We start from the raw sequence: 22,681 nt of genomic DNA on the forward strand, positions 1-22,681 counted from the left end.
TGAGGGCGCTGCGGGCGGTGAATCAGCAGCGGGGCGGCGGGACTGAGGGGGCGGCCTGAGGGGCGGCCATCTTGTGGCGCGCGGCGGGAGGGGCTGTATCTCCGCGCGGGGCGCGCTGGGAAATGGAGTCCTAAGAGGGGAGCGGAGCAAGGAGGGATATTACGAGGAGGACTACGAATCCCGGCGTGCCCCGCGCGGGGGCGGAGCGGCGCAGGGCGGGGCGGGGCGGGGCCGCAGGGGGGTTGTGGTGGCCCGCGGCGCGCGCACAGCTCCGGGTGCAGCCGCCGCCGCCGCCGCCGTCACCGCCACAGCAGCGCCAGGAGCCGCCGCCTCCTCCTTCCTCCTCCTTCCTTCCTCCTCCTCTCTCCTCCTCCTCCTCCTCCCGCAGTCTCCGCGCCCTTTTCCCCTCCCGGCCCCGTGAAGATGGTGGACCGCGAGCAGCTGGTGCAGAAGGCCCGGCTGGCCGAGCAAGCCGAGCGCTACGACGACATGGCGGCCGCCATGAAGAACGTGAGTAGCCGTTCCCCTTCCCCCCCACGCTCCGTTCCCCGCCGTGTCCCCGCTCCGTCCCTTTGTGCCGATCCTCAGCCCCTCGTGCTGTGCCCTATATGTGTCCTTTATCCCTGCCCCCTTTCCCCCCGCTCTCTGTCCCCTCCATTCTACGCTGTGCCTCATTTATATGCCCCCACACCCCGCTATGATCCCCATCCCCTGCCTATTCCATCATATACTGTGTCGTATCTGTGTCCCGTTTCCTTCCCCATCCGCTATGGGCTCTGTCCTATTTGTACCTCCCACCCCCTTGCCCTGATCCCCATCCTTAACCCAGTCTGTGTTTCCCATCCCCCACCCCATCCCTTTGCTCTCCCGCTCTGTGCTGCGCCCCATCCGTGTTCTCTTATCCCTTACCCAATCCCCCATCCCTTGTCCCATCTACGTTGCCATGTTCCATTTGTGTCATCTCTGCCCCAAACCCTGTCTCCAGCCTCCATCTGTGTCCCCTCTGCTCCAAACCCACCCTGTACTCCACCCATTGTGCTGTGCACAAACTCCTATACCTTGCCTTAATCCGTGTCCCCTGACCCCCATTCCATTGCCCCCCACCGTGCCCCCTTTGCCATGTCCTGCTGTGGGAGCCACCCTTGGGGTGCAGCACTGCCCATGCTTCCCCCTCTCCCAGCCCTATGGGGTGAGGCTGTGGGGCTTTGCTGCCCCATTGGCCCCTTGTGCTGCCGCTCATCCCTTCCCCGGTGCGGCTGCCGTGTCCCTGACCCCATGGAGCTGAGCTTTTAGCTGCCAGGGCTCTGATTTATTCCATATCTTTTTTGCTGCACTTGTTTCGAGATTTATGAATTGAGTCATGTTGTATTCATTTCACGCTCTTAAAATAAAGACTCTGCATATAGCAGGCTGATCTGATTTGTGACACTGAACGCTCCCCTTCAATGCTGACATTTTGACAATGTAAGAAGTAAAAAAGAAGAAGAAGGGGGGAAAAAAAAGAAAAACCAACAAAACCAGCCCATATCTCTGATCTGATCTTGCAAACAAAGCAATCGTGGGAGGCAGGATCAAGTCATTCCAGAAGATTCTGCATTTGTCATATTGCAGAGAGGCTAGACTGGGTGGAGGGAGGGAGGGGGTGCTTTAAAGGGGAAAACTGTGCTTTATGTTTGTCTCCTTAGTCAGGTCTGAACCTTTAAGAGGAGCTGGGGTGTCCTCCCTTGCTGATGAGGAGGGAATGCTGATCTAGGAGTGTCGCAGTCTGCTGGATGCAGCCCTGTTGGCTGTGTTGCACCATTTTGACAATAACCTTGCGTTTATCAAGCAGACAAAAATCATCGCAGCCCCAGAGAGGGGAGGAGGGAGGAGATGTCTTTTCAAGAAATGAAATATGGATAATTGAAACCAGATAATAGCATATGAGAACAGCCGGGCTATTCCACTGCTGCCCTATGGATTTTATACTATTTTCCGATGGCGGCATCTATCCATTTTAAGGCAGTGCCTGCTGTGTGAGCAGCTCATTGCACATGGATGGTGCGGCCATTAGCACAAAGCCAGCAGGGATATGCCCATGGATTTAACACTGGGGTTTGTGGCCATATTTCTGCCCTGTGAATTTCTCTAGCTTGCATCCCAGGGATCTGAATCTAACCCGACGTTGTTGTTACAGATTATATTTGCATTTTTTCCCTTTAGTCCTCCCCGGCCCTGGTGAAACAGTAACCGGCTTTAATGCTGCTTATCAGCTCTCCACGTTGTTCGGCCCTAAGAAAATGACTCCCAGCGGGAGCGCCGCCGCCTCCCTCCCCAGCAGACAAAAGACACAGAGCTTTGTTCCTCATTTCAGTGCAGCGCTGCCCAAACTCCGGCTCGGTCCCACGGCACTGGGCATGTCACACTTGGTTATCCCTGATCCTCCCCATCCCCCAGCTCTGGCTGTGCAGCAGGCTTGTGACCTCGCACTCATTTCCGTAGCAACGCACGGTGATGTCATATGCGCTGCTGCGAGCTGCATTGCACCCAGGTGGTAGCAGAGAGCATGCAGGCTGCATCCACACAAGGTAATGCAGGAGCAGGGCTGCATCACGTCCTCCTGGGAGCAGCATGGCAATGCCTGCATTCAATGCCTGCATTCCCTGCACAAGGAGCTTGCTGTCTGCTTGCTTCCTGCACATGGTGCTGAGAAATACAAAGCTGCTTCCCTTGTGTCAGGTGTGCTCATTACCTGCATTAGAATTCGATTTTGCTGCAGCTTGATCTCATTGTTGAGTTTGTGGTTACCTGGTAGGTCGCTGCACAGCATCCAGCCGTGCTGTTTAGCTGCTTTGTTGCTGAACGGCTGTTGGTGATGCTGTTATATACAGAGAGCAGTCTGCTGGGGCTCTCATTGTCTGCTCAATCACCAAATGCTCCTCGCTGCAGCCATGGGCTGGGTCACAGTAGTTTCTCCTGTGTAAGTTTTAGCTGCAGGTTGTAGCCACAAGTGCCAGAGATCAGAGGGAGATGTTGCTGGGCTGTGAGCTGGCCTTGCACATGTGCAACCTTGACCACGTCCCTTGCATGCCCTGCATGCAGGGATGAGATCAGCCCTGTGCTGTGCCTGGGCTGCTCCTAGTCCCTGCAGGTCCCCAGGGCAGTGCTGTGCCTGGCTGCCAAACATGCCACTGGCTCATGGGCTGCTAGCAGTGCCACCATCTTCCTTCTGCACGGTGCTGCCCATAACGCCCTTAGTTAAAGCCTTTTTGGCTTTGGCTCTGCTAAAAGTTTTGCTGTCCTTATGCTGGGACCCCCGTGGCTCTTGTCTCCATCGTGGGCAGCACGTCGGTGAGCACAGAAGGTACATGGTGTAACCTCTGTAGGAAAGGAGGCAATGAAAAAGAACAGGGAGAGGATTATCACGTTGCATTCAGGTGTGGTGTAATGATGGGGCTGTATTCAGAATCCTTCAGCCCACCTGAAGGTCCCCTGCAAGAGGAGCGTGTGGTTGTGTGGCTCTGGGGACCCAAGATGTGCCCTGTGGGTGCAGAGCATCAGCTGCTGGGTGTGGAGGCCTGGATGGGTGGCAGCCTGAGCCGCCCAAGCAGTTCAGTAAGGTTCTTTTGGGGCTGTTTAAGCACCAGCAGCAACCCAGACCAAGGCTGTCCTTAAACTGCTTCGTGCTCCTTCCTGGTGCTTCCAGAGAAATCTCAGCCATGCTGCAGAGCACGTGTGGTGGGAGCAGGATGGACGTGCCCCTTGTGGAGGGTGCTGGGGTCATAGGGATGGCTCTGATCACAGCTTGCTGTCCTGCTCTTCTGGCCTGGCAGTGATCTGTGGGCTGTGTTGGCTTTGGTTGAACAGCATCTCAGGAGGTTGTGTTGGGCTGTGCACAGGGCATGGTGATACCTGCACAAGTTCAGCAGGGCATTGCACGTGTTAACTGTGCTCACTGACCAGTCTTCAGCAGCCCAAGCTTTAAAAGCTTCTCTTTAAGCTCTTAAGTCTTTATTGCCGAGCTTTATTGATGACCATTTGGGACTCCCATGGGTTGGCCAAGCACAACTGCTATGTGTGGATGGAACAGAATATGCTCTTGGAAGTCAGTGATGGAGGCTGTGATGCTGACTGTAGCTGCAGGGCCCTCTGCAAATACTATAGGTGCATGAATACTGTAAAGTGCTCTTCAAGAGCCCTGTGGTGTTTGGGGCTTGGCCAGCAGGGCTGTTGTGTGGTGGTAGCCCTAGAAGTGCAGGAAGGTTGATGGCACTTGTCTTGCTTGTTTTTTCTTCTGAATTTAAATCTCAGGGACCTCTGGAGCTGAAGTGCTCTATTCTTGGCTTGTCTCATCTGAACCGAGTGATGTCATTTGGCATCCCCTTACTCGTCCTCATGAGTGCCTGGGTGGTGCCTGCAAGACAAGGGAGGGCTGTACAGGCAGCGCTCTGCTCCTGCCTGCCCTGCTTCCTGCCACCAGGTAATGGATTGCACCACCCATGGGCCTGCATTGTGATGAGGAGTATGTTCCCTCACCTTCTCTTGCTTTCCATAATTCGAGGATCCCCATCTTTTCTATCTTCTGCTCTCTCCCTTCTTTAGCGTTTACTGCTGGATTACTTAAATTTCAGTTATTCTAATTGCCTGGGTTGGTCTAGCTGTTCATACTCAGCTTTCCAGAGCCTCAAAGCAGGGCGATGGAGCAGGAGCAGCCTGATGGTTCTGAAAACAGTGTGATTCCATCCGAGATGGAGGAAAGTGTTGGTGTACACAGGGTGTTGGCTGAGCTGAGTGTTCCTGCTGTACCAGCAAGCTGCTCTCCTGCCTCCCCCCATAGTGCTGGGCTGGGCTTAAGCTCACAGTGGGTGTAAATTGTGCCTGGGGAGGTTCAGGTTGAATGTTAGGAAATATTTATTGTCAGAAAGAGCAGAGATGCTGTGACACAGGGAGGTGGGGGAGTCCCCATCCATTGAGGTGATCCATAGTGGGAGCCTTGTCATGGTTCTGACAGTTCTCTGCAGAACTGGTGCTTCCTTGTGCTTGGTCCATTCCAGCCTACCTGTATTTTGGGGGTCTGCAGGTGGGGTGGGGATGAAGCACTGACTGAACCTTCACTCCAACAGTCATCAGGAAAGATGAGATGTGCTCATCACATTTTCCATTTTGATCGATACGTACTTTTAGCTGCAGCTCAGAGTTTGGAACTGATCCCCTCCTGGCTTTGACATAAGGATAAAAGGAGCAGCGTGTCTCATGGTGCAGCTATAGGGCTGTGCTGGGTTTGTGGGCAGGAACAAAGCTGGCAGTGTGACACATGGACTCCACAGCAAAGATCTTCAGCTTCCACTCTAAGCAGTTTTATGTCAAGTAAAGGGACGAACACATAAAGATTGTAGGTAGTGGTACATAGTGAAGGAAAGAACAAAACCCCAAGGTTTTCTATCTGCTTCCCCATGCTGGAGGAACCAGCTGCTGCCTGGGAGGTGGCTTTGTCTGAGCTCATGCTTTTCTGCCCGCCTCCACCTCCTGACTGGTGACCGCCAATGAGAAACACACAGCGGAATAACTGCAGGACAAAGCACAGAACAACAGCATTTGCCTTCCCAAGCATTTCTTCACTGTCAGCCTTGATGAGATACAGGCACCATTTTTTGCTTCACCACCGAGCTGTGATGCAGGGCTGCAGCCATCTCTGTGCAGCTGATGCACCTTGATGCTTCCAGGCACTCCTCTGCACCTTAATGCTCTGCATCACAAGATGGCTTCTTATGAAGCAATGCTGTTAGGGAGCATTTTTGTGCTAACTGGTTGGGGACCTTTTCCTTTTGCTGTCCAGCCCTTCTTTAGTTCTTCTCTTGGATTGGGATGATAAATAACATAGTGTGTTCTCGGCTGAAGCCTCTGTCCCTTCTGATAGATTAATGAGACTGCAGACAAACAGCAATCTGAAAAAAAAAAAAAGGAGAAAAATTCCATTAAAAACAGTAAATGTTGAGCTCATCAGTTTCTCCTAACGATGGCTGCTGTGCTAGAAGGTGATAGCTGGAAACCAGTTGTAGTGCCTGCGGTGATGAAGGGGAAGTGGCTGTGAATCGGTGGCTGTACTGGGGAAGATACGGTGTTTGTCTTGCAGCCTGTGCAACCTCCATCTCGCCTTGAGGTTGTGCAGATAAATGGCCGTGGGTGCCTTTGTGCTGGCAGTGGTGAGATAAAATGCTGTGCTGCTGCCTCTGCGGCTCCTCATCCTTCCCCTGCAGACATAAAATGGCTTTCTGGGAGCCCAGCCCTGTGGAGCACTGCATTGCTTGAGCCAGCTGGGCTGTCCTGAGTGCTGGCACTGCTGGTGTCCAGGTAGGGACCCTCCTGGGACCCACCTCACCTCCTGTCCCTGCAGTGTGCAACAAACTGAGCCATTCAGCAGCACATGGGAGGCTTCATAACCTGCACTCAGCCCAGGGCAAGTAGAAAAGGGGAAGGATGGAAACCCAGAAGCAGGGCGTTTCATGTAGTGTGGTATTGTCTCCTTCACAGCCAGTGCTGCTAATTCAGCTTTCTCTTACGTGTTCCTCCCTGTCTGCTTCAGCTAATGAACAAGCTCCCTCCTCCCAGCTGAAAACTACAGAAAACGCTGACAAAAAGACTTCCACTTCTGCTCTAAAGGCATTTCTTCTTTGAAGCAGGAGGCCCTGCTCCTCCCTCCAGAGCACGGCTGTCAAGATGCAGGATCTCAGCATTGAGACGTGGGGTCCTGGCACTGCTGTGGGGCTTTGTGCTCCAAGGAGCTGCAGAAAGGCAGCAGGGCTGAGCCGTGTGTCCGTCCAGCCCTGCTCCATGCCCACTGCTGCTGGCCTTGTGCTGGGGTCAATGCTGCACAGTGTGCATGGAGCCAGTGATCTGCAGCAGCTGCAGAGCACGAAGGAAGACAAAAGCAGTCAATAGGAAGTATTGAGTTTTTTTTATTTTCTATGCTGGGTTAGCTTTAGTGACATCACAAGGATGACCCAGCACATGCTTGGTTAGATATTAAACAACCTGAGTTTTGGCCTGCGACTGGCTATCCGGTGACCAGGGGCAATGCATTAGTTAATGACAGTAGGAGGGTAACCAGAGAACATATCCCTGATGGCATGAGATTCCCTTAAAGTGATCCGCGGATTAGGGATTAGAGGACTTAATGTTTTTCTTCGCTAAAGGAGATGTTGCATGGAACCAGCCTATGGGCGTTGGAGGCAGCTGCGCTTGGACATACGCACGTCTGCGAGGACTCAAAGTACAAAGCATTCCTTAATTGTTTGCAAATTCCTTCTGATCTTGCTGGATGAGTTGGCTTGCTTGGGACGTGTCTTTGCTTACGTCTCGGGCAAAGCTTCTTGGCGTGTCAGGGTGCTGCTGATTCCTCTTTAAGGTGGATTCAGCACGGCTGGAGGGAAATGCTGGTGAGAAGGCTCAGCCAAAGAGTGAACCAGGTTGCTGATGGACGTCTTGTTTGGACAGTTGTGCTTCTCTGCAGCATCGGGTTTATTAATAGTAGCTGGAGAAGCTGTTGCTGTGCAGCGTGCTAACAGCTATGCTTGAAAACTGCTGCAGGAGATCTGCACTTGTAAAAAGGCTAATGCTCAGTATGCGGCAGTGAATGAGGACTTGGGGAGGATTAACAGGCTTTGATTTACACCCAGCTTGGGAACTCGTCGGAGCTTTGTCTGTTGATGCTGTCGGGCTTCGTTACGTGGAATGAATTCTTCATTTCCTTGTGGCTTCTTGTGCTTGGCGGTGCCACCTGCCATGAGCTGAGCTCAGAGCCCCTCAGGCATCCTCACAGGGCTGGAGGAGGTGGCTGGAGCCCAGTGGTGGTGGTGAAATCCATGGCCAGACTGGGATAAGTGAAGTGACCCACCTCATAAGGGGAACTATTCAAAACTGTGCTCCAGGAAGCTGCCGGGGCAAAAGCTTGAATTGCTTTTCTTCAAGCTCATTCAAGAAATAACATTATCTTTGCTAGAGGTGTGGAAGATCAAGCCTGAAATCCCTGAAGCAGGGGAGGGCAAAGTACAGCTGGAGGGATAATCACCTTACTCAACGTTGCGGAAATGAAACCTATGGTGGAGCTGGCGTGCTGGAGTCCACCTGGGCGTTCTGCAAAGTCTCTTGCTTAATCTGGTAGAACACGTTGCAGATAGAAAGACCTAGAGCAAAAAAATCTTGTTTGCTTTTTTTTCTTGCTTGCTTCCCTCCCCCCCCCCCTTGATGTGCAATAAGCAGACTTCCCCATAGCATTTAGGTGAAATGAAATGAAGCAGTTAAAAACCGTGTGCGCTGGCTGCAGGGAGCACTCTGCCTGGTGTCACCTTCTCCCATTTCATGGTGCTGGAGCAGCAGCCTGCCAGCTGCAGCACTTGGCTCTGCAGGAGGAGGCCATGTGAGCAGGAAGGAGACACTTGCCCATAGCACAGTCTGTTGATGCTGTCGGGCTTCGTTACGTGGAATGAATTCTTCATTTCCTTGTGGCTTCTTGTGCTTATGCCTCTCTGCATACATGAGTAGTTTGTGGGTACAGCACAACACTATCCCCTTTTGGACCCCGTATCAGGGTCAAACATCTCACATTGCCATGGCACCTGAAGCTCTGGGTGGGATGCAGTGATCTGGTGGCAGGTTGCTTGCTTCCCAGCAGTGGAGCTGGAGCTGAGCCCGATTAGTGCTCATAGAAGCTGTGAGGTAAGTCTTTAAGCAGCTAATGCTCCCAAGCAGCATCACACGCCCTCCCTGCCATGGAGCTCAGTTTGTTTATCTAGCTTGTCCCCGCTTGTGCACCAGGGTACCTCCAGCATTGGCTTGATTTTATTGCTCTGCCATTGAGAGCTGTTCAGGTGGCACCTGGAGAAGCTCCTTTGTGCAGCCTTTAGAAACACTGAATTGGCTTCACTTGCAAAAGATGAGCTATTAAAACTTATGGTGTGCTGCAAGACTTTATCTTAGCTGCCATGGCAGTGTCATGCTGCTGTATTGGTCCTTAGCAGAGCTCATGTAGAAGGTGAGCAACATGGGTAATGGGAGGCAGGAGAGCCATGGAGCAGGGTGGTGATCCTGGGCTGCTGCAGAGCTACCTGCAGAGATGCAAAAGAGGGCAGATGTTGTTGCCAGCCTGTCATGTCTTGGGGAAGGGATAACTTAACGTCCTTCTGTTCCTTTTGTAGTTAGCAGGCAAAGGTGCTGGTATCCCATCTGTCAGAGACAGCGTGATGCACCCAGACTGCCAGTTCTGAATGCTCAGCTGATGTGGCTTGACTTGCTGCTTTCTCCATCTGCTAGTAGGAGGATGTTAGGTAACAGAGATGGATGGTTTTCCCTAGAGTTTCTAATAGGTGTGAGGCAGCTAGTGGCAGCCATGAGCTGTCCTGTGGCAACTTCTCACCTGGTTCAAAAGCTTGCCTTTCTGTAAGGCCAACAGGAGCCAGGGTGAGGGCCCAATGCTGTACCTGGAGGCCATGTACAGAGAGCAGAGGAATATGCTCCTTTGTGCCTGCCCTATCTGGAAAGCTGCAGAAGAACCAGAGAGGCAAATCTTTGGCACCCAGGTGTTCTGCAGTGGGGAAAACTGAGCCGTTAGACCAGACATTGGAACTGCAGCTCTGCAGATAAGGAACTGTAACGAAGCACTGTTATATGCAGAATGGGGACTGCGCAGAGTTCTGTCGCTGGCTTTCTCACCACAGTTCCCTTATGACCTTTTGCATGCAAAAACTTAAGGGTAGGAGTGATCTACATTCCTGAAACTTTTTTTTTGTCTCACTTAAATCCACTCAAGCAAGTAGAAGTAGATCTGCAGGCTCTGAGGACAGTCAGACTCGTGTGCTGTGTGATGAAATTCACTTGGCTTAAGTAGCTGTTGAGCTGCAGAGGCCAATAAATTAATGAGCTCTTGGTTTTCATATACCTCTCAATTTGCAGACTTTGTCTCAGGTGGTTCAAAGTCGCCTTAAATAATAAGGGCTGCAGGGCCTGATGAAAGTTCCTGTTAACTGGAGGAGCATGCAGAGATCCTAATCAGTGTCTGGAGTCCCTTGGTAGCATCTGAGATCCAGTTATGCTATGAGTAATAAGTAGTTTGACTTTCCAGATGCTTCCCCTTAATGCACCCTGGGCACTTTGAAGCTTAATGGCAGAACTGTCTGTCGTGCCTCCGTGTGCCTTCAGCTTTTTCCTCATCTTGTGATGGAAGCAAACCCTGCGAGCTTCAAAATGGGAACCAGGATGCCATTATTCATACTGAAAGAGTTGAATGGGGCAGCAGAGGGGAACTAACTTCTGCCCACAGACTGTGTGTGCGTTTCTGGTTTTGTCCAGGGTAGGGGAAGGGGCTGATCTGTAGCGTAGAGTTCCCTAAAACACACTCAAAATGAGCACTGGGGACAGTGGAGGAGGTCAGAAGGAGAGAGAAACCCTTATGGCACAGCTTCCATTTTAGAAGTATAACGTCAGAGAGGAGGCTGGAAAATGGGTGAGGACCTGAACCTGTGAAGTCTGGTAAGATTCTTGATTTAGATCTGGTTTAACATACGCCTACCACGTGTTGAAGTAGGACAGAGCTTGAGAAAGGCATCTTTCCAACAGCACTCTGGGACAGCTCTTGGGCATTCAAGGAGAAACTGTTCTTTGCTTATAGTTCTGTGCAAGGTGAGGTGTGCTGCAGCCAACTGGGGGTTCTCAGCTGTAGTCTTTGTAGATGTCTGGTGTCTTCAGAGGCTCGAGGTCTCTTCTGTGCAATCAGAAGAGCAGTGCTGTGGATTGTGACATGGATGAAGCTGTTGGATGCTGATGGTACTCCCCAGGGAGGAATGCCTGGGTCTCTTCAGCTGCATGCTTTAAGACATCAAGACTAGGTTTCAGCCATAAAGGTGGGCACTTAGTCATCAGATATCAGTGAAAATCCACATGTGTGAGGATAAGTGGGTAAAGCTAAACTCCATGAGCATCTCTGCTGCACCTCTGTGTCTGAAGGGTCTGTGTTGCTCAGAACTGATCGCTCCTACCTACTTAAGTGAGGGGTGAAGTGCAGAATGGAGCCCTGGAATAAGCCCATGAGCAAACATTCCCTGTGGGTCCCAAAGAAACCCACTAATTAGGATGCTTCTGGAAGGAAGGCTCCGAGGACAGCTTTCAGAGAGCTCAGACCTCGACTTTAGGGGTAGGTGAAGGTTTGTGTATTGGCTTTTCCATATAAAGCTGAGCCTTCCCCTGGCTGCAACGTGACACTTGAGCATGTGGGGAGCCTGCCAGGGCTGGAGCGTAGCGCTGAGTCACAGCACACAGCTGCAGCAGAGAAGCTGGGAGAACCTTCTCTGGGCTCGTGCTGCCTGCTGAGAGCTCTGCTGCTAAGCAGAGGGCTTTGCAGGTCTATAAATCTCCAGACTTAAGCAGCAGAAACCCTAAACTTCCCGTCGGCTTTGTCCAGAGGGAACTGCTGCATTAGCTGTGTTGCTGTAGGGAGCCCAACCCTGTAGATGCGCAGGGAAATAAAGCTTGGTGCTTACTGGGACTTGCAGTGCAAGGCTGCTCTGCGTGCTGCCATCCAGGGCAGTAAAACACCAAAGGTATCTTTTCAGTGCATCACTGCAGTGCTGCATCTTGCAGGAAGCCTGGTGCTGCTCCCAGTTACGTGCTTAATTCCCAGAAAGGAGTTATGTGCTTAACAAGGTCCCCTTTCTGCTTTGATAACTTCCCTACCAGCTCCCTAGAGAAATCTCTGTGTTCTCCACAGGTGTGTGTTCCATCTGTCAGCCTGGTTGGTTTTTATTTTGGAAAGGATTTTGACAGGCAACTTTCTTCTGTAATCCTTAATAGCTTCAAATTTAAAATGTTTATGGCAAAGATAATCCTATGAAACTCCCTGTAGCTTTAATAAATTTGTCTTTCTACAAGACTCCTGGTGGGAGGAGGTAAATCTAATTCTGCAGTATGCTTTCTATGGTGATGAATATCTGCAGACGTGGCTGTGGGCTTATTTAAGATTCACCTGCCCGGCCCATGCTTGAAACTGGTGTAGTTGGGCAGGGAACATCTTGCTGAGAGTCAGCCCTATAACTAGTCAAGGCAGAAGCTCTGCTGGAGGTTGTGGAGGTGCTCAAGAGCCATGGAGATGTGGCATGGATGGCCATGGTTAGCAGGCATGGTGGGAGTGGGTTGGGGTTAGACTAGATTGTCTTAGAGGCCTTTTCCAACCTTAATGATTCTACTGAGCTGCCACGTCTCTTGTGGTGTAGCAGTCAGCGTTGGACTGTCTGGATTTCTGGTTGCAAGAGAACGTGTTGGGTTGGGACTTCTGGATGTCCCCAGTCCCAACTCACTTACCAGAGTGGGGCTGCTTGGATCAGGATCTTGTCCCCATCTCCAAGAATGGACAACCTATGAGCTGTGGGGCACCATAACTGTGCCTGGGGAGCTTTGAAAGAGGGCTTTCAGTTACAGTATCTCTACAGTCATGAGGGCTGTGCCCTCACTAACCCAGTGCTCCTTTCCCTGCTCACTCAGTGACGGTGTGTGTGTTGTTCCAGTGCCTAAATGAGATTCTGGGCTGAGTCAGTCTCCCCTCCCAGCCGGATCCCTCTGCTTCCTGGTCACCGTCATAACCACGGTTATCTAGGCCTAGAGCAAACCTTGCCCCCGTCAGCGCTGCTGAGGATGACTCAGTATTTGCAGAAGCCTTTCATGTACAAACCATGACCTCATCCTCACAGGAGTGTATGCCTGGGTTGGAAGGGTCCCGCAGGGGTCTCGTAGGTTCTATTTGGTTGGCATCCCTCCAGTGTGGCAAAAACAGCTGGATTTTGGGGACAGATTCTTTTCCAAAGGAGTGGTGGTGTGTTGGTAGAGTCCCTGTCCATGGAAGTATTCAAGAACCATGAAATGTGGCACTGAGGGATGTGGTCATGGCATGGTGGGCTGGGTTGGACTTGGGGTCTGTGAGCTTTGATTCTATGGCTCCGTCATCTCGGCTGCTCTGTGCTGCGTTGTGTGAGGCAGGGGGAAGCGATACGGTGCATTAAGACTCTTATTGTCAATGAAGAAAATCCCATGTGGGAAGAACATGCTCTTGCCACGTGAGCTTTCAAATCCTTATCTCCGTAGATGCCTTAGGCAGCTGTAATTTTAACATCTAACGTATTCTTTTGGCATCTCAAAAGAATGTATAATGCTCATGGGAAATGGAAAAGCTGAACACGCCGTAGCTGAATTTTCCGTCTTGTTAATCCATTCAGCTAGCTTGTAACTCTAGAACATCACCACCCATCTCAGTGCTTCCTCTCATCAGCATCTTCCCTCAGGTGAAACGCACCCATTTCCTCTGGGATTTCTCTCATTCTAGAAAACACTGATATTTCTAAGATGGAGGATACCTTGAACAGATCCCAGGCTCTATGATAGTGAAGTCCAACCATCAACCCATGGCTCCAATGGGACTTAGATGGTCAGAGAGGCCTTTTCCAACCTTTATGATGCTGGGGTTTGGGCCGACTCCATTCTCCCACTCCTACCTGGAGCACTTCAATGCTGAGTTGTGATGGGAAACAGCGAGTGGCCCCGTGGTTAACCTGAGCCCCTTTTTCTCTCTTCCTCTCTTGGTACAGGTGACAGAACTGAATGAGCCTCTGTCCAATGAAGAGAGGAACCTCCTGTCCGTCGCCTACAAGAACGTTGTGGGGGCACGGCGCTCGTCCTGGCGAGTCATCAGCAGCATCGAGCAGAAGACCTCCGCTGATGGCAATGAGAAGAAGATCGAAATGGTTCGGGCCTACCGTGAGAAGATTGAGAAGGAGTTGGAAGCCGTGTGCCAGGACGTGCTGAGCCTGCTGGACAACTACCTGATCAAGAACTGCAGCGAGACGCAGTACGAGAGCAAAGTCTTCTACCTGAAGATGAAGGGAGACTATTACCGATACCTGGCTGAAGTGGCCACCGGGGAGAAGAGGGCGACCGTGGTGGAGTCTTCGGAGAAGGCCTACAGCGAGGCCCATGAGATCAGCAAGGAGCACATGCAGCCGACCCACCCCATCCGGCTCGGCCTGGCGCTCAACTACTCCGTTTTCTACTACGAGATCCAGAACGCTCCGGAGCAGGCCTGCCACCTGGCCAAGACGGCGTTCGACGACGCCATCGCCGAGCTGGACACCCTCAACGAGGACTCCTACAAGGACTCAACGCTCATCATGCAGCTCCTCCGTGACAACCTAACGCTCTGGACAAGCGATCAGCAAGACGACGACGGCGGAGAAGGCAACAATTAGACCCCCAGATGGACTGGCAGCCGCACGCTGATGCTAACTACTGCAGTCTTTATTTTTTTCCCACAAGTGGGGGGGGTCAGGGGTGGGGGAGGGAACGGGAGGGGACACCTTCCCTGGGAGGCCCCCACAACCTGTCTTTGATTGCCTCTTTGACATTTTTGCCAAAACACCACTAGTGGAAAGTCAGGCTGGCTGTGCTGGTTATGGAATAGCAGCCTCACTGGCATATGGACTGTTCTGTAGATTATTAATACAAGTGGAGCTGTCTTTAATTTAACTTTATTGCTAGAAATAAAAGGGTTTTAAGATGAATTAACATGGAACGGAATGGCCCTCGTTTTTAAGAAAAGCAACACAAAAGGAAGTTCTGTGGTTCCAGTAAGGCTTTGTGCGTTTGTTTCCTCAGTTCACGTGCCGTGTGTCCGTACCGGAGCTCTGCCTGTCAGGGCCTCACTTCAAATCCCCACATTGAAAAGGAATCATAATTATAATTAAGAAAAAGACCCAAGAGTTTGGGGCTCGTAAAGCCCTGGGATTTAGGCCATTTGATCTTTTTTTGTGCGTGTGTGAAAAGATATTAGGGTAGCTTACAGTATTAACACTAAATTGCAGTTTACAGTATTTCTACATTACAGCCATATGACATCAAGCCTTTGATTGTCTGTTTTCTTTTGCTGGTTCTTTTGGCTTGCCTTCCTGATCAGTCCTCGCCTGTGGACTGGCTTTTAGCTATTCTGTGTCTCCCAAGGCAAGAAGACTGCCTGCCCCAGGAACATCAAAGCTGCTCTAGTTTTCGGTCAACAGCTTAACAGGTGCTTGGCTAGCGGCTGTTTAAACTATTTTAGTCCACAGCAAAAGGTTTAAGAACTTAATTAGGAAAAGGGGGAAGTGTTTAAACTTAAAAATGCCACTGAAAAAAAAAAAGGAAAAAAAAAAAAAAAAAAAAGAAAAAAAAAAGATAATAAAATTAATAATAATAATAAAAAAGAGAATTCAGGTCTGTATGTCATGTACTGTGTTTGGTATTTCAAAGACCATCCTGATTTAAGGTGCCACAGCTGCTTCCTCAGGGATTGCACTGCCATTTCACTCTGCCTGACTTTCTCCCACTGTACCATGAGGTTTGTCAGCAGATCTCAGGCACCCGGGCTCCCTTGTCGGTCACCAGGGAAGCCAGGTGCGATTTCTTTCTCCTGGGGAAGCTTGTGGTGTAATGAGTGAACTTCAGGAGCTTAGAAACTAATTTGGTAGAGAAATCCTCAAGGGAAGAGCTACAATCATAGACATTTCTATCAAGCATCGGGAGCCCAGGAACTTAGTTCTCTTCTTAACAAAAACCTTTTCCAAATCTCTTATCCGGGCGGGGGGTGGGAGAGGGCCATCTGAGTTGCTTAGCAGGTGATATTTACCCCATTTTTTGAGTGGATTTTGTTACTTAACTGTTGGAAGTTCACTGCTGCCCCACGGAGCTTCCGGCCCAGAGCTGTGTGCTTTCCCCATCCCGCAGCGGGTGAGGGATGGGAGCAGAGCGGTACGGCGATGCCACGGGCCCCATATGCTCCTTAGGGTGCCTTCATAGCGCCGTGCCCAAAACGCCATGGACTGGAGGATCTGTGTAGGCTCCTTCCTTCCCTTTGGTTTTTCCCCTTGGTGTTCAGTGAGCGGTGTTGTCCCGGCTGTATAATTTGGAAGCGATTTACTGGAATTACAAAACCTGTTGGGTTCTTTTTCGTTTCACTTTGTTTTTCCTTTCCAGCTTTGGCTCATGGCTGCTTTAGGAAACTTATACAGGAGAGGTGGCACGAGAGGGCTCGAAGGGGAGCGGGGCCAGGGGTTGATTTTTAAGCAGCTTGAATGGTTTCTTTCATTTTCTAAGAAATGCACTTGCCTATGATACTGTCTCCAGTGAAATGATTACTGCTCCATTACTCTATTGATACAATATTGTGCATTCCAGTGTCATATTTCTATACAGTAGCTTGAGATTTATTAACTTATATTGTCTATGTTATGTATTCCTATGACAAAAAAAAATAGTCTTCAAAAACAAAACGATTTTTTAAAGATTTTTTTTGTTTTTTTGGTTTTTTTTTTAATTTATTTTTCTTTTGGGGGTTCAAGTTTGCTCTACCAAATAGTGATTGTAACAAACTGATCTGTTATGTATGTTGCTATAGTGACATGGAATTATATATGATTTTGATTTTAAAAATGAAAAAAAAAAAAAAAAACATTTAAAAAAACACAAAAAAAAAGCCAAAAATAATTAAAAATGACAAACAAAAAAAAAAAAAAAAAAGCAAAAGAAAACACCAGTGTTAGCTTAATCTTAATGTCTGGTGTTCGTCATGGTGAAATTATAACTATTACAGTGTAGGAGAACAATGACTGTGTTCTTTGAATGAGCCTTTGTTTGTGCTTTTTGTCATGTTATGCAGTGAACTATTTTTAAGGTCTAATCAGTGATTATTTTTCCAACTCCGTGTTTCTGTAAGGAATTATTTCACACACGGACCATTCTTAGCAGTTTTCCTCAGTGATGGAATATCATGAATGTGAGTCATTATGTAGCCGTCGTACATTGAGCAAAATAAACTTACAGATCTGATGTCAGCGCTGCTTCATTCTGTTGCGTCTTTACACTTCCTGGGGGCTGGGGGTGGTTTGACATCCACCTCATCCCAACCATCGCCATCCACCTCATCCCAACCATTGCCATCCACCTCATCCCATCCATTGCCATCCACCTCATCCCATCCATTGCCATCCAACCCTCAATCCCAACCATTGCCATCCACCTATCCACCTTGCCATCCACCTCATCCAACAATCGCATCCACCCTCATCCCCACCATTTGCCATCCACCCTCATCCCATCCCATTGCCATCCACCTCATCCCATCCATTGCCATCCACCTCATCCCAACCATCACCATCCACCTCCTCCCAACCCATGTTGGTGTCCCTAATAACCACATTGGCCTCCCCAACAGTTGGTGATCCCATCCTTCCCAATCAACACAGGCATCCCCAAACATTGTTTTCCCCTTCCCACCCTTGGCCTTGGGGACCTCCTGGTGTCCTCAACCTTGACTTCCCATTCATACCCTTGGCCTTGGGGACTTCCTGACATCCCTTCCCAACCATTGGCATCCACTTCTTCCTAACCCATGTAGGTGTCCCTAATACTCGGTGTCCCATTCCTTCCCAGCCAATGCTGGTATCCCCTTCCCAATTGTTGGCATCCCCAACCCTTGGTGGTGTCCCTTTCCCTCCCTTAGTCTTGGGGACCTCCTGATGTCCCCAACCTTGGCATCCCATTCCCACCCTTGGTCTTGGGGACTTCCTGATGTCCCTTCCCAGCTGTTGGCATCCACTTCTTCCCACCCCACACTGACATCCCCTTCCCAATGCTTGGTGTCCCTTCCCAACCAATGCTGGTATCACCTTCCCAACTGTTGGCATCCCCAACCATTACTGTCCCCTTCCCACCCTTGGCCTTGGGGACCTTGTGCTGTCCTTTCCCCTGGCCCAGGGTTTGACCGATGTGTGACCAGGGCTGAGGAACTCATGGGGACAGTCTGTGCCTGGTTCATGGCCATGCTCTGTCCCTGCCTCCTGGCAGCTTTTTCCACTCAGCACGGTGTGCTCTGACTCACCCTGTAAAAATAATCCCCTCCCTTAGAAACCATACACCCAAAGTGGGTATTGACTCACACACAGTGGGGTTGTGCTGCTGCCTCCCCACCTGTGCCCAGCCCTGGGGCATGGCACAGTGCTGCCGTGGTGATAACGGTGCTTGGGGCTGGGACAGCACACGGTGCCACCCCCAGGTGTGGTGCTGCACTGGGTGACGTGTATTTGTTCCCCACCAATGCAGGAAGACAAGATGCTCGTTGCTGATCCCTAGGGCTGGTGCTGCTCTCGCTATGGCAACCATCTCCATCACTCCGGTTGCCTTGGCCACCCATCCCATAATGTCACACGCATACCCTGGGGGGGGGGATGTCCCAGTGCTCTGGGGGGGCTGGGCTGATAGAGGAGCCCTATGGCTGTAGGATTCCTCCCCGGTCACTGCCTGCCTCCGGGATGACTCAGGGGGGATTAGGGGGATTTGTAGGAGCAGGAACGCGGCCGCTGGTAGCCTGGCCATGTAGGGCCAGCCCTGAACCTTGCATGGAGGTGTGGGGGACACAGGAGGGGTGTGGGGAGCATGACACTGTGCCCAGCTCCTGAGCTGGGGTTGGAGGTGAGCAAAGCCCCATCCATCCAATTCATCCCAATGGGGTGAAGGGAGGGGGCACAGTGGGGTGGAGGCTGCACATCCCAGAAGGAATCAGGAATGGGGGCATGCTGCTGGGTGGGGTGGGGGGCTTTGACCTCCTGAGCTTCTGCCCAAGCTTCCCTGTGAGCTGCAGGGGGGGGGGGGGGGGGGCTGTTTTATGGGATGTAGAGACCTGGGGTGCTGACACCAGGATGGGGATATACAGCAGGTTGGATATATGGGATGTTGAGAGCTGGGGTGGTGACACTCAGAGCTTTGGAGAGGAGGAATGATGAGATATTGAGACTGAAAGTGACGAGATCTGGGAGTTCAGGGACCTGGGATGGAGGAGAAATGGGATGCTGAGATCTGGGAGATGGGAGATCTGGAAATCTGGGGACTCTGGATCCTGGGAGCATGTTGGAGATCCAGTATGTTGTGACCTCAAATGGAGTAATGTAGAGTAGTGTAATGTTGAGACCCAGGACCCTGGAGACCCAAAATGTCAGATTCTCAGGACATGAAAGACCAGGACATTGACCTTGGGATGCTGGAGACCCACAGTGCTGACACCCAGGGTGTTAAAGCAGGGACATGGCCCTGTGTGCAACCAGCAGTTGGACTCAGTGGGTTTTATGGGTCCCTTCCAACACAGGATAACCCACGATTCTATAATCCTATGACTTTAGAGATCTGGCATGTCCAGATGTGGGGTGTGGGATGTGAAACTTGGCATATAGGCTGTAGGATGTGGCCAGCAGACACGGGGCAGGTTTCTTCTATCACTTTTATTCCCATCAATTTTCTCTTTTCCTCCAAGTTTATTCAAGGCACTGGGTGATGGGTGAGTACCAAGTAAAAAATACAAAGGGGGTGGGAGCTGGGGGCAGGCGTGCGGGGTGTGTGTCGGGGACAGCAGCGGGGCCTCCTCCTACTTCTTGGCTGGTTCTTCCTTCTTGGCCTCGACGGTGACAGGGATGGTGATCTCGGATGACTGGATGGCCGGCTTGGGCAGCGGGGCCTCCACTGTCAGCATCCCATCAGGGGACAGTGAGGACCGCACGGCTGTGGCTTCCACACCAGGAGGGAGACTGCGGGGAGAGGGGAGAGGTCAGAAAATCCCCTAATTTCTATGCGTCCCCCATTGGGGCCAATGACAACCCCAGTGTGTGTGTGAGATGGGGATGGGCAGGTTGGATGTCCCCACTCTCCCCACCCTGGTACTTACGTGTATTTGCGGGTGAAGCACCTGGAGATGAAGCCGTGCTCATCCTGTTTCTCCTCGTGCTTGCCTGGAAAGAGTAAAGCACAAAAGGTTAAACCCATTGGGTCTCCGCACTTGGGGTTTGCCTTTCCCTGCCCCATCAGCACTGGGTTGAGGGCAGTCCTGCTTGCCCTACATGCAGCCTTGAATGATGAGAGACACCTGGATCCCTACAGGAACACCCCTTAAATTTAAGGGTAGGAAACAGACGGTGATGGTGGACCCAACCCATCTCCAACGCCTTTGTTTCAGCTCCCCGTTGGGCAGGGCACACTGCTGGCCCTGGGCCATGGGGTCTGTGTTTCCTCACAGCATCCCTTGCTGAGCCCCCTCCCTGGCACACAGGGATGCTCAGGGTGCTGTGGGGCCTGGCTCTGCCCCATGGCGCTGACACCTCTGTCCCTATGGGGCACGCATCACATTCCTACCGTGGGCTGCATACAATAGCGGTGTGGGGCTGGGGACTGCAGCCAGCACACTGTGTACATCATGAGTCATCCCTGGAATGCACTTGTAACCCTATTCCTTCTCTGTTTGCTTATCATTTGTTATATCTTTTTTTCCCCCCCCTTTTCTCTCTTCCTTTTCCCCTTACCTTTCCTTTCCCTTTTTCCCCCTTTTCCTCTCCTCTCTTTCCCTTTCCCTTTTCCTTTCCTCTCCCATTCTTTTTCCTTTCCCTTCCTTCCCTATTTCCCTTTTTCCTTTCCCTTTCCCCTTTCTCCTCCCATTTCCTTCCTTTTCTTTCCCTTTTCTTTTCCATCCCTATTTCCCTTTTTCCTTTTCCTTCTTCCCCTTCTCCCTTTTCCCTTTCACCTTTCCCTCACTCTTTCTTTCTTTCTCCTTCCCTTTCCCACCATGCTCCATTTTCTCCTCATTCCCCCACCACAAATACATCCCCTCAACCACCCCACATCCCCCACACCCTCCCCATACCCCCATCACCCCATCTCTCAGACCCACCGGTGATCTCCACGATGTTATCCTTGGTCTTCACCACCAGCTCTTCGGGTGCAAAGTGGTTGACATCCAGGGTGACCTTCCAGCTGTCGGCGCTCTGCCTGATCTCGGAGATGCCGCTGCTCAGCTGCCGGCTCAATGCGCGGCCATAGGGCGACCCAGGGGCTGGCAGCAAGGCGCTCTCACTGGGCAGCAGACGGAAGTATCCAGGCCATGCGCTGCCGCTGGGCCACTTGTACCAGTCCTCGGGGATGTGGGGCATCCCAAAGGACTGGTCGAAGAGGCGGCTGCCATGGTACCAGTCGCGGAAGGGCTCCCAGCTGGGGCTGCTGAGGAAGGTGAAGGGCACGCGGCGCTCGGCCATGGTGTGCGGGGTTGATGGTGTGGAGCGGCTGTAGGGCCTTATGAACCCGTCCCCACGGTTATTTTTAGCCTTCAGGCGCAGCTGGCTATTAATGGAAATTGCAGCGGGGCCCGGGAAGGGACCAGAAGCTTTTCTCCAGCCCCGCGCAGCCGCAAGCCCTGCTGCCCGCCCTGCGCTGCTCCTTGGCGCTGATGGATGGGAGCTGGATGGATCCCAGCCTGCCCTCCCCTTCCCGTCAACAGCCCTCGGGATGCGCAGTGCTGGGGGGGATGAGTCAGAGCAGGAGCCCGAGCTCAGCCCTGCGCCCGCTGCGTCACTGCCAGGCCAGAAGCTTCTGGAGCCCACCAGAAATGTGGCACCCCAGGGTGAGGGGTCCTAGAGCTGGGTTTGTAGGGTTGATGGAGGATAGAGGGGCTGATAGGGGCTATAGGGCTTGGTGGGGGGGTCAGCAAGGCCCAGCGTTGCTGATGGAGGTCAGGAGGACTGATGGAGGCTGTAGGGCTTGATGGGGGTCAGTGAGGGATTACATGAATGGATGTGGACTGCTGGGGTTTAGTAGAGACCAGTAGGGATTGATGGTGCTGTGGGTGGCTGATGGGGGCAGTGGGGACTGATAGGGCTGATGCTGGTTGTTGGGACTGTTCAGGGCTGAGCTCTGGCCTTGGGCTGACTGTCCCTTCCTGCCCAGCTCCTGCAGCGTGCAGGCTTTGCTTTTAAGAGGCAGCACAGCCAGGGGATGGATGTATCTGAGCCCTGATGTGCTCAGTGCAGGGATGTGAGAGCCCTCCCTGTGGGGCGCTTGGCACAGACAGGGATACAGGAAGGATGGGAGAAGTATCTTTCATCAGGGGGAGCTCAGGGTGTCCCCCCAGCCCCAGCAGCACCTGCTGAACCCTTTGCTGGGGGCTGGGGTGGGGGGGAGCCCCATGTTGTCTGGGAAACAGGATGGAAAGGGATCAAAGCAGCCGAGCTGCAGAGCGGGGCTGCATCCTGCCAGGGGCTGGGGTGGGAGGGAGGGATGCAAAGAAACCGCTCCATGCCCCGCAGCATCATTTACAATATATACTGTATATTTTATTATAATTGAACCAGCTCACTGAATCTACAGCTGTACTCACAATCCAGAAAAAGGGAGCGCGCGAGAGAGAGGAAAATACTGAAGTATTTCTACAGAGTATTTTGTTCCAGTTGGCTCCCTCCGCGGCAGGAGACAGAGACTGTAAAAGAGGAAGACTGGAAATTTTCCCTGATGTGCTGTCCTGTCCGGGGCTCTGTCACTGTGGGAGCTGTGGCCGTGGGATGGGGATGGGGACAGGTTTGGGATGGGGGGGATTGGAATGGGGATGGAGATTGGAGTGGAGTCAGGGATTGGGATTGGGATTGGGATTGGGATTGGGATTGGGATAGGGATTGGGATTGGGATTAGGATTGGGATTGGATTGGGATTGGGATTAGGATTGGGATGGGGACTGCCCTGGAGGATGCACTGAGCATCCCCGCGCAGGGGGAGGGCAATGCAGGGTGCGTGAAGTGCTTGGCCGTGGTCAGAGCCCCACAACCCACCAGCACTA

General features: G+C 51.8%; 2 protein-coding genes and 1 long non-coding RNA gene across 3 annotated transcripts; 2 read left to right on the plus strand and 1 right to left on the minus strand.

Annotated features, from left to right (window-relative positions):
• Positions 1–240: 240 nt before the first annotated feature.
• YWHAG (tyrosine 3-monooxygenase/tryptophan 5-monooxygenase activation protein gamma) lies at positions 241–15,207 on the plus strand. Its single transcript, XM_015880962.1, has 2 exons — positions 241–510; positions 13,605–15,207. The coding sequence occupies exons 1-2, from the start codon at positions 424–426 to the stop codon at positions 14,259–14,261; spliced, it is 744 nt and encodes a 247-aa protein (XP_015736448.1). The 5' UTR covers positions 241–423; the 3' UTR covers positions 14,262–15,207.
• Positions 15,208–19,294: 4,087 nt separating this feature from the next.
• Positions 19,295–21,290, minus strand: HSPB1 (heat shock protein family B (small) member 1). The gene is made up of 3 exons (XM_015881044.2): positions 20,750–21,290; positions 19,754–19,817; positions 19,295–19,616 (listed from the first exon to the last, which is right to left on the minus strand). The coding sequence occupies exons 1-3, from the start codon at positions 21,108–21,110 to the stop codon at positions 19,457–19,459; spliced, it is 585 nt and encodes a 194-aa protein (XP_015736530.1). The 5' UTR covers positions 21,111–21,290; the 3' UTR covers positions 19,295–19,456.
• A 79-nt stretch (positions 21,291–21,369) lies between these two features.
• Positions 21,370–22,350, plus strand: LOC107322718. Its single transcript, XR_001559029.1, has 2 exons — positions 21,370–21,475; positions 22,203–22,350. It is a non-coding gene; the product is annotated as an uncharacterized LOC107322718 (long non-coding RNA).
• The last annotated feature ends 331 nt before the right edge of the window (positions 22,351–22,681 follow it).

This window comes from Coturnix japonica, chromosome 19 (genome assembly GCF_001577835.2).
Source record: "Coturnix japonica isolate 7356 chromosome 19, Coturnix japonica 2.1, whole genome shotgun sequence".
NCBI classification, from domain to species: Eukaryota; Metazoa; Chordata; class Aves; order Galliformes; family Phasianidae; genus Coturnix; species Coturnix japonica.

Bases quoted from the DNA above. Each gene is read 5' to 3' on its own strand.
- YWHAG (XM_015880962.1), top strand. From the start codon at position 424: ATGGTGGACCGCGAGCAGCTGGTGCAGAAGGCCCGGCTGGCCGAGCAA. The intron at 511-13,604 runs GTGAGTAGCCGT...CTCTTGGTACAG, and splicing joins TGGCGGCCGCCATGAAGAAC to GTGACAGAACTGAATGAGCC.
- HSPB1 (XM_015881044.2), bottom strand. From the start codon at position 21,110: ATGGCCGAGCGCCGCGTGCCCTTCACCTTCCTCAGCAGCCCCAGCTGG. The intron at 19,818-20,749 runs GTGGGTCTGAGA...TACTCTTTCCAG, and splicing joins TAACATCGTGGAGATCACCG to GCAAGCACGAGGAGAAACAG. The intron at 19,617-19,753 runs GTAAGTACCAGG...CTCTCCCCGCAG, and splicing joins TGCTTCACCCGCAAATACAC to TCTCCCTCCTGGTGTGGAAG.